At 37.2% G+C, this 13,568-nt stretch overlaps 1 protein-coding gene across 1 annotated transcript in view; it reads right to left on the bottom strand.

The window, feature by feature from the left end:
- Window positions 1-13,568, bottom strand: part of LOC143863350 (Transducin/WD40 repeat-like superfamily protein) — a 43,085-nt gene that overhangs the window by 20,978 nt on the left and 8,539 nt on the right. Inside the window, exons 5-10 of the mRNA XM_077374031.1 lie at window positions 11,582-12,183; window positions 3,101-3,319; window positions 2,261-2,392; window positions 1,105-1,177; window positions 920-959; window positions 447-519 (exon numbers count right to left, since the gene is read on the bottom strand). Of these exons, the coding sequence (XP_077230146.1) occupies window positions 447-519; window positions 920-959; window positions 1,105-1,177; window positions 2,261-2,392; window positions 3,101-3,319; window positions 11,582-12,183 (1,139 nt within the window). The remainder of the gene's footprint in view (window positions 1-446; window positions 520-919; window positions 960-1,104; window positions 1,178-2,260; window positions 2,393-3,100; window positions 3,320-11,581; window positions 12,184-13,568) is intronic.

A 13,568-nucleotide genomic window follows, 5' to 3' on the forward strand; every position in this document is an offset into this window, starting at 1 on the left:
TACATGTCATTGATGTATATTTTGTAATGTTTTAGAGTCAAGGATGAATTACAGACAAGCCACGCAAATCTCTCTCTCTCTCTCTCTCTCTCTCTCTCTATATATATATATATATATATATATATATATATATATATATATGCGCACACACACACACACACACACACACATTTGTTTCCCTCTTGAACTTCGCATGGTCGAATCTAGATCTGCCAGAGCAAGGTTAATTGTACATCTGAGTTTGTAATGTGGCCTAATTCAAGTTATCAAATAGCATGTTGAAAACATCAGTTTCATGTATGAAAAAATATCTTTCCAAGATTGTAATGTGACCTAAGTCAGGACCCACTGGACTATACAAGGAGAACTGGTACTGAGATTTAATAAGATAAGCGACACATTAAAAAGAATGCTAACATCAAAATCAATAATAAAGCACCACTTACCTTTCGTCGGGCGCCCAAGCTACAGCTCTTATAGGAACAGTATCAGCAGTAAAGCAAAGCAAAGGGCTTGTATCTGCCAATAGACAGGCAGAGTGAAATTCAACTCTTAAATGCCAGCGTATTTTAAAAGTGAAAGAATGGTTCTTAGAATACAAAATCACTACTAAAGACCAAAAAACAAAGAATCGCTTCTATTTAAACCATTTTTCTTTCCAGCAAGATTAGAAGTTATGTAATGATCCTACAAGTTTACTAAGGATAAATTCTGCCTATAAGACCAAAAAATACAGAATCAGTACTATTTACACCCTTTTCCTTTCCACCAAGATTAGAAGTTATGTAATGATCCTACAAGTTTACAAGGATAGATTCTGCCAATACATTGTTATTGTTTTAAAAGGATATTCAATCACAATGGTGAAGTAAAAAGAATATGAAGGCAATTGTATAACTGGAGCATGTAATGTCAATACCCTGAGAGTAACCGCTTGCAGAGAACTTCCACAGTGCAACCTGAATGTATGGAAAAGTATCAATTCCAACAAAGAAATCTCAAAATTACCATCAAGACAACCACTTTTTTAACACGACAATAGACGTCTCAAAAAAACTGGGCATAGTTAATAAATTTTCCTAGAGAGCATGTAGCAAAAGTTACCGTTCCATCATGGCATCCAGCTAGGATTAACTCATGCGGGGCTGAAGTTGACCACTCCACTGTAAGAGGAATGCTGTTTTAACAACACATTCTAGATAGTCAGAGAGAAATAGAGAATAAGAATGTGGACAGAGCAACAGGACAGTTAAGTACTAAACATTTCACAAAGTTTGTATATATAAATATATATAGGGATTTGCTAGGCAATTTCATGGAAAGCCATTTTGCGGCTGGCTTTTGCAGAGAGAAATAGAGAATAAGAATGTGGACAGAGCAACAGGACAGTTAAGTACTAAAAATTTCACAAAGTTTGTATATATAAATATATATAGGGATTTGCTAGGCAATTTCATGGAAAGCCATTTTGCGGCTGGCTTTTGCACGTGAGAATATCCACCTCAGATGAATAATTGAATAAGACAAAACATGTCAAAAAGTCAACCTGTGTGGCCGTTTGCACATGCAAAAGCCAGCTGCAAATGGCTTTCCGCGAAATTCCCCCCCCCCCCCACCCACCCCCGATATATATATTTCATATATATATGTGTGTGTGTGTGTGTGTCACACACACACACACATATAATATATATATAATTTTTCAAAGAAACTGCACCAGATGAAAGACAAAAGAAGGATGTGAGAAATTCCAAGTCAATTATATAAACTTGAGCTATACTTGCACACATTAAAACAGAGACCTCAGCTAGGGTATGTCCCATCTTCCAGTTTCATGAATCTACAGTATAGAACCAAGGGACTCATGAATTATAATGATTAGCAAGTATGAGTCATGTCAATAGGGAGACGATCAAACAAAAAGTGCCTTTTAAAATTTTGAGAAGAAGCAACTAATAAAAACCTAGGGATTGGAAGTTGTTCCCTTAGAACAAATTTACAGCCATTTCTACGTTCATAATTGTCAAAATAGCTCATCTTTTATAATTATCAACTTTTCTAAATCATATGTAAAGAAACTATTAACTACAAGACGAAAAAAACAGAAAATAATCTTCTCATAGTTTACAATTGAAATCAAGTGAATGATATAAAACATCCAGGATTCTGAAAGCTAAAAGTCACATGATACTTCATCTTTCACGACCAGAAATTCATAATGTACTACAGAACACATTTTATTATTCAAACTAGTGTTTACCTTTGCCTGGCCCCACACCTTATCTTTGAGCATCTGAATACTGGCGTTAGTTTTATAAAGCGAGGATCTGTCCCCTCTTTGCACCGAGAACTATATAAAGTCCTGATCATGCTAGGAGAAGGAACCTCCCACCTGTATGCGGTTGATAGGATCATCAGAAGTCATTAAGCAGAATTTCTGAAGTGAAAAAATAAATATAAGGTAGTCCCTAACATAGGTTCAAGTGTCAAGCAAAAATAAGAGGCGGTCAAGGACAAGCCCCCCAAAACTGGGAAAATAAGAGGCGGTCAAACATAGGTTCAAGTGCCGAGTAAACCTTTTCAGAACAATGCAACCAAGACTAATAGAAGAGAATATCTACATGGCATAAGTAGGGATAGACATATCCTCCCTTATATGGTCCAATATTGTGGCCAGACTGCAAGGATACTAATAACTATCAATTTAATTTCTATTCTATAGAAGCTGAGAAAATTATTTTTTTTGAATGACGGAAAATTTTAAAAACGGGCCGAGCCGAATGGCCGAGGCAATTGCAAAATGTACTATCAAAGTAGACTATAATGATATGGATACATGAATGAAAAAGCTGAATGTAATCAAAATATAAATATTAGGGACAGAATGACCAACTAATAGAACTCAACAGACTCCTCAAGTATGCACCCAGAGAGTCTTTCGGCATGTGTTTTTTAGTATGACATAAAACAATGCAGTTCTTGAGGTGCAGCATTTTTTTAAAATAAGGCATTTAATAACTAATAAAGTAAAAATTAAAACATAAATAATGAACACTTGTGACAAGAAAAAAACAGAAATAAAAAAAGGAGAATATCATACACTTCTAGAGAACCATTTCCTAGCAATACAGCAAGGTAACCAATGTGATGCTTGGATTGAGAATCATTAACATTGTAAGGCTGCCATGTAACATCCCATGCAACTTTCCCATTGTGGGCCAGACATAACATGACCCTAGGCAAAGCAACATCCTTCGGAAGGAATGAACTACCCATGCTAACTCCCAGGCAACCTTCACGGACAACCTCCGACCCCAGTGATCATTTATCACTAATGTGTTTGATTGTCTAAGTTGTAGATCATGATAAGGTAAGATCAAGGATGCTTGGATTGAAGGCCAAGAAGCCCACATTGGACCACTAATTGGAAGGCCAAAGTCATCAAGCAAGAAGTCATGAAGACTTGAAGACATGAAGAAATTCATATTGAAGACCATTTTTTGTCTTTTAGAATGTAATTGATCCAAACCTAGATTAGGTTTTTAGAGGCATAATTAAGTTAATCTCACACACCCTAAATAAACAAGTGATTGTAATTGTGGAGTTCCAACACCTTGGAACCCTCATAGCAATCCCATCTTGGTTGAGAATTGGAAGCCCAAACAGAATTGAAAATCTGCTCTTCATAGGCTTCTCAGAACTCCGAGAATTATTCTCGGAACTCCGAGAAATGGTCCAGTAGACATTTTTAAGATTCTGTTAGAATTCCCGGAACTCCGAGATTCTTTCTCGGAACTCTGAGAATTCTCGGAACTCCGAGAACACTAATAACGGCTAGATTTATATCCGTTGGTGTTTTTCCAGAAATTACTGTAATGCCACTGAACGGTCATATTTTGTTTTTCCTATAAATATGGGTGTTCTAAACATTCAAAACAATCAATCCTAACACTCTAAAACTTCATTTGAATATCCAAGAGTGAATCAAACTTCAATTGTGCCTCTCATCACCATCTTTAGGATTTGGATCATAGGCTCAAATTTGTACATCCATTTTGTAACCCTTGTGAGGGATTTTTCATTTCTTTCTTTCAAACCTTCGAGTGTTGTATTCGGGCGAGTATTCGGAGAAGCGTAGCCTATTCTCCGTGGTGAGGATAGCCACCGAGGTTAAAGCTATTGGGGTGAGGATAGCCACCAAAGTTAAAGCTATTGTAATTGGCATTCGATCTTCGCCAAGGTTAAGAAGATCAAATAGTGAAGCCATCAACGGGTTTGGTTGGTGGAGTGGAGTAGGCCTCAGATTTGAGGACCGAACCACTTTAAATCTCGGGTGCACTCTTTCTATCTCTTTGCTCTTTTATTTGCATTGCACCATTAGATTTAACTTGTATGCTTGAATATTGATTCTTGATCTCTTAATCTTTAAAATCGGTTTAAAGGTATTAAAATTGGTAGATTCTATTTCTTAAACAACCATATTCTCCCTCCTCATTGTGTTGCCAATCTAGTATAACTTGGGACCCCCCTACATCGGATTTTCAGAAGTCATTAAGCAGAATTTCTGAAGTGAAAAAATAAATATAAGGTAGTCCCTAACATAGGTTCAAGTGTCAAGCAAAAATAAGAGGCGGTCAAGGACAAGCCCCCCAAAACTGGGAAAATAAGAGGCGGTCAAACATAGGTTCAAGTGCCGAGTAAACCTTTTCAGAACAATGCAACCAAGACTAATAGAAGAGAATATCTACATGGCATAAGTAGGGATAGACATATCCTCCCTTATATGGTCCAATATTGTGGCCAGACTGCAAGGATACTAATAACTATCAATTTAATTTCTATTCTATAGAAGCTGAGAAAATTATTTTTTTTGAATGACGGAAAATTTTAAAAACGGGCCGAGCCGAATGGCCGAGGCAATTGCAAAATGTACTATCAAAGTAGACTATAATGATATGGATACATGAATGAAAAAGCTGAATGTAATCAAAATATAAATATTAGGGACAGAATGACCAACTAATAGAACTCAACAGACTCCTCAAGTATGCACCCAGAGAGTCTTTCGGCATGTGTTTTTTAGTATGACATAAAACAATGCAGTTCTTGAGGTGCAGCATTTTTTTAAAATAAGGCATTTAATAACTAATAAAGTAAAAATTAAAACATAAATAATGAACACTTGTGACAAGAAAAAAACAGAAATAAAAAAAGGAGAATATCATACACTTCTAGAGAACCATTTCCTAGCAATACAGCAAGGTAACCAATGTGATGCTTGGATTGAGAATCATTAACATTGTAAGGCTGCCATGTAACATCCCATGCAACTTTCCCATTGTGGGCCAGACATAACATGACCCTAGGCAAAGCAACATCCTTCGGAAGGAATGAACTACCCATGCTAACTCCCAGGCAACCTTCACGGACAACCTCCGACCCCAGTGATCATTTATCACTAATGTGTTTGATTGTCTAAGTTGTAGATCATGATAAGGTAAGATCAAGGATGCTTGGATTGAAGGCCAAGAAGCCCACATTGGACCACTAATTGGAAGGCCAAAGTCATCAAGCAAGAAGTCATGAAGACTTGAAGACATGAAGAAATTCATATTGAAGACCATTTTTTGTCTTTTAGAATGTAATTGATCCAAACCTAGATTAGGTTTTTAGAGGCATAATTAAGTTAATCTCACACACCCTAAATAAACAAGTGATTGTAATTGTGGAGTTCCAACACCTTGGAACCCTCATAGCAATCCCATCTTGGTTGAGAATTGGAAGCCCAAACAGAATTGAAAATCTGCTCTTCATAGGCTTCTCAGAACTCCGAGAATTATTCTCGGAACTCCGAGAAATGGTCCAGTAGACATTTTTAAGATTCTGTTAGAATTCCCGGAACTCCGAGATTCTTTCTCGGAACTCTGAGAATTCTCGGAACTCCGAGAACACTAATAACGGCTAGATTTATATCCGTTGGTGTTTTTCCAGAAATTACTGTAATGCCACTGAACGGTCATATTTTGTTTTTCCTATAAATATGGGTGTTCTAAACATTCAAAACAATCAATCCTAACACTCTAAAACTTCATTTGAATATCCAAGAGTGAATCAAACTTCAATTGTGCCTCTCATCACCATCTTTAGGATTTGGATCATAGGCTCAAATTTGTACATCCATTTTGTAACCCTTGTGAGGGATTTTTCATTTCTTTCTTTCAAACCTTCGAGTGTTGTATTCGGGCGAGTATTCGGAGAAGCGTAGCCTATTCTCCGTGGTGAGGATAGCCACCGAGGTTAAAGCTATTGGGGTGAGGATAGCCACCAAAGTTAAAGCTATTGTAATTGGCATTCGATCTTCGCCAAGGTTAAGAAGATCAAATAGTGAAGCCATCAACGGGTTTGGTTGGTGGAGTGGAGTAGGCCTCAGATTTGAGGACCGAACCACTTTAAATCTCGGGTGCACTCTTTCTATCTCTTTGCTCTTTTATTTGCATTGCACCATTAGATTTAACTTGTATGCTTGAATATTGATTCTTGATCTCTTAATCTTTAAAATCGGTTTAAAGGTATTAAAATTGGTAGATTCTATTTCTTAAACAACCATATTCTCCCTCCTCATTGTGTTGCCAATCTAGTATAACTTGGGACCCCCCTACATCGGATTTTCAGAAGTCATTAAGCAGAATTTCTGAAGTGAAAAAATAAATATAAGGTAGTCCCTAACATAGGTTCAAGTGTCAAGCAAAAATAAGAGGCGGTCAAGGACAAGCCCCCCAAAACTGGGAAAATAAGAGGCGGTCAAACATAGGTTCAAGTGCCGAGTAAACCTTTTCAGAACAATGCAACCAAGACTAATAGAAGAGAATATCTACATGGCATAAGTAGGGATAGACATATCCTCCCTTATATGGTCCAATATTGTGGCCAGACTGCAAGGATACTAATAACTATCAATTTAATTTCTATTCTATAGAAGCTGAGAAAATTATTTTTTTTGAATGACGGAAAATTTTAAAAACGGGCCGAGCCGAATGGCCGAGGCAATTGCAAAATGTACTATCAAAGTAGACTATAATGATATGGATACATGAATGAAAAAGCTGAATGTAATCAAAATATAAATATTAGGGACAGAATGACCAACTAATAGAACTCAACAGACTCCTCAAGTATGCACCCAGAGAGTCTTTCGGCATGTGTTTTTTAGTATGACATAAAACAATGCAGTTCTTGAGGTGCAGCATTTTTTTAAAATAAGGCATTTAATAACTAATAAAGTAAAAATTAAAACATAAATAATGAACACTTGTGACAAGAAAAAAACAGAAATAAAAAAAGGAGAATATCATACACTTCTAGAGAACCATTTCCTAGCAATACAGCAAGGTAACCAATGTGATGCTTGGATTGAGAATCATTAACATTGTAAGGCTGCCATGTAACATCCCATGCAACTTTCCCATTGTGGGCCAGACATAACATGACCCTAGGCAAAGCAACATCCTTCGGAAGGAATGAACTACCCATGCTAACTCCCAGGCAACCTTCACGGACAACCTCCGACCCCAGTGATCATTTATCACTAATGTGTTTGATTGTCTAAGTTGTAGATCATGATAAGGTAAGATCAAGGATGCTTGGATTGAAGGCCAAGAAGCCCACATTGGACCACTAATTGGAAGGCCAAAGTCATCAAGCAAGAAGTCATGAAGACTTGAAGACATGAAGAAATTCATATTGAAGACCATTTTTTGTCTTTTAGAATGTAATTGATCCAAACCTAGATTAGGTTTTTAGAGGCATAATTAAGTTAATCTCACACACCCTAAATAAACAAGTGATTGTAATTGTGGAGTTCCAACACCTTGGAACCCTCATAGCAATCCCATCTTGGTTGAGAATTGGAAGCCCAAACAGAATTGAAAATCTGCTCTTCATAGGCTTCTCAGAACTCCGAGAATTATTCTCGGAACTCCGAGAAATGGTCCAGTAGACATTTTTAAGATTCTGTTAGAATTCCCGGAACTCCGAGATTCTTTCTCGGAACTCTGAGAATTCTCGGAACTCCGAGAACACTAATAACGGCTAGATTTATATCCGTTGGTGTTTTTCCAGAAATTACTGTAATGCCACTGAACGGTCATATTTTGTTTTTCCTATAAATATGGGTGTTCTAAACATTCAAAACAATCAATCCTAACACTCTAAAACTTCATTTGAATATCCAAGAGTGAATCAAACTTCAATTGTGCCTCTCATCACCATCTTTAGGATTTGGATCATAGGCTCAAATTTGTACATCCATTTTGTAACCCTTGTGAGGGATTTTTCATTTCTTTCTTTCAAACCTTCGAGTGTTGTATTCGGGCGAGTATTCGGAGAAGCGTAGCCTATTCTCCGTGGTGAGGATAGCCACCGAGGTTAAAGCTATTGGGGTGAGGATAGCCACCAAAGTTAAAGCTATTGTAATTGGCATTCGATCTTCGCCAAGGTTAAGAAGATCAAATAGTGAAGCCATCAACGGGTTTGGTTGGTGGAGTGGAGTAGGCCTCAGATTTGAGGACCGAACCACTTTAAATCTCGGGTGCACTCTTTCTATCTCTTTGCTCTTTTATTTGCATTGCACCATTAGATTTAACTTGTATGCTTGAATATTGATTCTTGATCTCTTAATCTTTAAAATCGGTTTAAAGGTATTAAAATTGGTAGATTCTATTTCTTAAACAACCATATTCTCCCTCCTCATTGTGTTGCCAATCTAGTATAACTTGGGACCCCCCTACATCGGATTTTCAGAAGTCATTAAGCAGAATTTCTGAAGTGAAAAAATAAATATAAGGTAGTCCCTAACATAGGTTCAAGTGTCAAGCAAAAATAAGAGGCGGTCAAGGACAAGCCCCCCAAAACTGGGAAAATAAGAGGCGGTCAAACATAGGTTCAAGTGCCGAGTAAACCTTTTCAGAACAATGCAACCAAGACTAATAGAAGAGAATATCTACATGGCATAAGTAGGGATAGACATATCCTCCCTTATATGGTCCAATATTGTGGCCAGACTGCAAGGATACTAATAACTATCAATTTAATTTCTATTCTATAGAAGCTGAGAAAATTATTTTTTTTGAATGACGGAAAATTTTAAAAACGGGCCGAGCCGAATGGCCGAGGCAATTGCAAAATGTACTATCAAAGTAGACTATAATGATATGGATACATGAATGAAAAAGCTGAATGTAATCAAAATATAAATATTAGGGACAGAATGACCAACTAATAGAACTCAACAGACTCCTCAAGTATGCACCCAGAGAGTCTTTCGGCATGTGTTTTTTAGTATGACATAAAACAATGCAGTTCTTGAGGTGCAGCATTTTTTTAAAATAAGGCATTTAATAACTAATAAAGTAAAAATTAAAACATAAATAATGAACACTTGTGACAAGAAAAAAACAGAAATAAAAAAAGGAGAATATCATACACTTCTAGAGAACCATTTCCTAGCAATACAGCAAGGTAACCAATGTGATGCTTGGATTGAGAATCATTAACATTGTAAGGCTGCCATGTAACATCCCATGCAACTTTCCCATTGTGGGCCAGACATAACATGACCCTAGGCAAAGCAACATCCTTCGGAAGGAATGAACTACCCATGCTAACTCCCAGGCAACCTTCACGGACAACCTCCGACCCCAGTGATCATTTATCACTAATGTGTTTGATTGTCTAAGTTGTAGATCATGATAAGGTAAGATCAAGGATGCTTGGATTGAAGGCCAAGAAGCCCACATTGGACCACTAATTGGAAGGCCAAAGTCATCAAGCAAGAAGTCATGAAGACTTGAAGACATGAAGAAATTCATATTGAAGACCATTTTTTGTCTTTTAGAATGTAATTGATCCAAACCTAGATTAGGTTTTTAGAGGCATAATTAAGTTAATCTCACACACCCTAAATAAACAAGTGATTGTAATTGTGGAGTTCCAACACCTTGGAACCCTCATAGCAATCCCATCTTGGTTGAGAATTGGAAGCCCAAACAGAATTGAAAATCTGCTCTTCATAGGCTTCTCAGAACTCCGAGAATTATTCTCGGAACTCCGAGAAATGGTCCAGTAGACATTTTTAAGATTCTGTTAGAATTCCCGGAACTCCGAGATTCTTTCTCGGAACTCTGAGAATTCTCGGAACTCCGAGAACACTAATAACGGCTAGATTTATATCCGTTGGTGTTTTTCCAGAAATTACTGTAATGCCACTGAACGGTCATATTTTGTTTTTCCTATAAATATGGGTGTTCTAAACATTCAAAACAATCAATCCTAACACTCTAAAACTTCATTTGAATATCCAAGAGTGAATCAAACTTCAATTGTGCCTCTCATCACCATCTTTAGGATTTGGATCATAGGCTCAAATTTGTACATCCATTTTGTAACCCTTGTGAGGGATTTTTCATTTCTTTCTTTCAAACCTTCGAGTGTTGTATTCGGGCGAGTATTCGGAGAAGCGTAGCCTATTCTCCGTGGTGAGGATAGCCACCGAGGTTAAAGCTATTGGGGTGAGGATAGCCACCAAAGTTAAAGCTATTGTAATTGGCATTCGATCTTCGCCAAGGTTAAGAAGATCAAATAGTGAAGCCATCAACGGGTTTGGTTGGTGGAGTGGAGTAGGCCTCAGATTTGAGGACCGAACCACTTTAAATCTCGGGTGCACTCTTTCTATCTCTTTGCTCTTTTATTTGCATTGCACCATTAGATTTAACTTGTATGCTTGAATATTGATTCTTGATCTCTTAATCTTTAAAATCGGTTTAAAGGTATTAAAATTGGTAGATTCTATTTCTTAAACAACCATATTCTCCCTCCTCATTGTGTTGCCAATCTAGTATAACTTGGGACCCCCCTACATCGGATTTTCAGAAGTCATTAAGCAGAATTTCTGAAGTGAAAAAATAAATATAAGGTAGTCCCTAACATAGGTTCAAGTGTCAAGCAAAAATAAGAGGCGGTCAAGGACAAGCCCCCCAAAACTGGGAAAATAAGAGGCGGTCAAACATAGGTTCAAGTGCCGAGTAAACCTTTTCAGAACAATGCAACCAAGACTAATAGAAGAGAATATCTACATGGCATAAGTAGGGATAGACATATCCTCCCTTATATGGTCCAATATTGTGGCCAGACTGCAAGGATACTAATAACTATCAATTTAATTTCTATTCTATAGAAGCTGAGAAAATTATTTTTTTTGAATGACGGAAAATTTTAAAAACGGGCCGAGCCGAATGGCCGAGGCAATTGCAAAATGTACTATCAAAGTAGACTATAATGATATGGATACATGAATGAAAAAGCTGAATGTAATCAAAATATAAATATTAGGGACAGAATGACCAACTAATAGAACTCAACAGACTCCTCAAGTATGCACCCAGAGAGTCTTTCGGCATGTGTTTTTTAGTATGACATAAAACAATGCAGTTCTTGAGGTGCAGCATTTTTTTAAAATAAGGCATTTAATAACTAATAAAGTAAAAATTAAAACATAAATAATGAACACTTGTGACAAGAAAAAAACAGAAATAAAAAAAGGAGAATATCATACACTTCTAGAGAACCATTTCCTAGCAATACAGCAAGGTAACCAATGTGATGCTTGGATTGAGAATCATTAACATTGTAAGGCTGCCATTTAACATCCCATGCAACTTTCCCATTGTGGGCCAGACATAACATGACCCTAGGCAAAGCAACATCCTTCGGAAGGAATGAACTACCCATGCTAACTCCCAGGCAACCTTCACGGACAACCTCCGACCCCAGTGCCGTCACGTCCTGACTGCAGCTGTCATTTGCTTGCGACACTGCATCACAAGATTTATTTTCCCCATTCATGGCTGCCAAAATTGGATTAATATTATCACTATAGCCACCTTGGCTTGACTTATCTCCCATGTCACCCTTTACTATTAATCTTCTTTCACTGTTACTACTTAAATCATCTAAAGATTCACATGTGACTGATTTCTTTCTACCCCGCTTTTTGGGCTTCAATGGAATTGGTTCCTCTTTTCTGTAAACATTTAAAAGGCACCATATCTGAATGACACCTCTGCCAGTCAATGGGGCACCTATCTTGTGATATGAAGAGTGAGGAGAATGAGCAGCAACAGCAAGATACTGAAAAAGAAACAAGACGGTAAGGTAATTCAGAAACACTGGTTCTCACAATCATGAAAAAAAATGACAACAGCAAGATACTGAAAATGAAACAAGATGGTAAGGTAATTAAAAAACATTGGTTTTCGTAATCATGAAAAATGACAACTTCCAAGCCAAGATACTACATCCAGTACTGAAATCCAATTACCAGTTAAAACATCTGAAAAAATGAATGCACTCAATGCTAATAAAACCGTTCTTTTAGTTGAAAAGGGTTAAGCAACAAAGTAGTAACTCAGACTTTGTTTCATCAATTAATAGGCTCCATCATAAACACTTCTAACTTTCAACCGGTGTCTAGAAACTTGCCTTCTCAACTGTGAACTGGCGCCTTCTCAACTAAGAACTTGTCAGTTCACTTCGTTTTGGACCTAACCAAGCTTCAAGTAGTATATATGTACAGCTTGGACTCCAATAAATGCTCATAAATTTATAATCTAGTGTATCTTATTCTTCTAACCAGGAACCAGCATTGTTCCTATGCTGGTAATTTATACTGTCATATTTCCAATATTTAATTAAGAAAACCAGTGATATAAGACATAAGTGAGTACCTTATTATGAAACGTTGTTCAAAGTATATGGCCAATAATGCTGTTCAAAGTACATACTGTAAGTCACTATGTAGTATATGTTGAATCTCCACTGGAATTCATTGTGGTGGTCGTAACAGCCATGGACTCTGGCGTGGCAGTGGCACAAACTCCTATGGTAGATGTAGGCAGGGCAACAGTACTAGAATCTTGCTTGTCAGTGGTTATAGGAGGTCGCCGAGTTTTTTTTATTGCCAGATAGATAGGAATAAAACCTTGTGCATCAGAAACATGGTAAAGGCAAGGACAGAGTTGGACAGAGGAAGTGTCACATGGCTAGGAGTAGGGGAATGGACAACACCTATCTGGAAATTAATACTCACTGATACCTTGTATAAAATGCCGTCAACCGCAATAATAATTATTAGAGCCCCTACTGTAGTTGTATGATTTCTATTTGACTAACTAAAAATACAATGAGGCGGGGCAATCTATGAAAGGGGGTATCTTTAAAATATTAGGCTCAGGTTTTAACCGACTAGGGTGAAGAATAAGGTACGGACAAAGGAAATAGTCTATGCAAGCTATAGATATTTGAACTAACTGGCAAGAGTATATTATTGTAGTAGGGAATGGGGGTAAAATTTAGGGTTTTGGATCTTACTATTTGATTAGATTGGAAAAATATTTCTACTAGATTTAGGGTAGGCTTGGAAGGGTGTAGATGCATGTCGAAAAAGTGTAGATGTATACCGAAAAGGTACAGACATGTTGACAAGGTGGAGGCAAAGCTTTTGGCAAGACTAAGAG

This window comes from Tasmannia lanceolata, unplaced genomic scaffold (assembly GCF_043159265.1).
Source record: "Tasmannia lanceolata isolate RefF3 unplaced genomic scaffold, GAP_Taslan_0.1 ptg000044l, whole genome shotgun sequence".
In the NCBI taxonomy this organism is placed as follows: domain Eukaryota; kingdom Viridiplantae; phylum Streptophyta; class Magnoliopsida; order Canellales; family Winteraceae; genus Tasmannia; species Tasmannia lanceolata.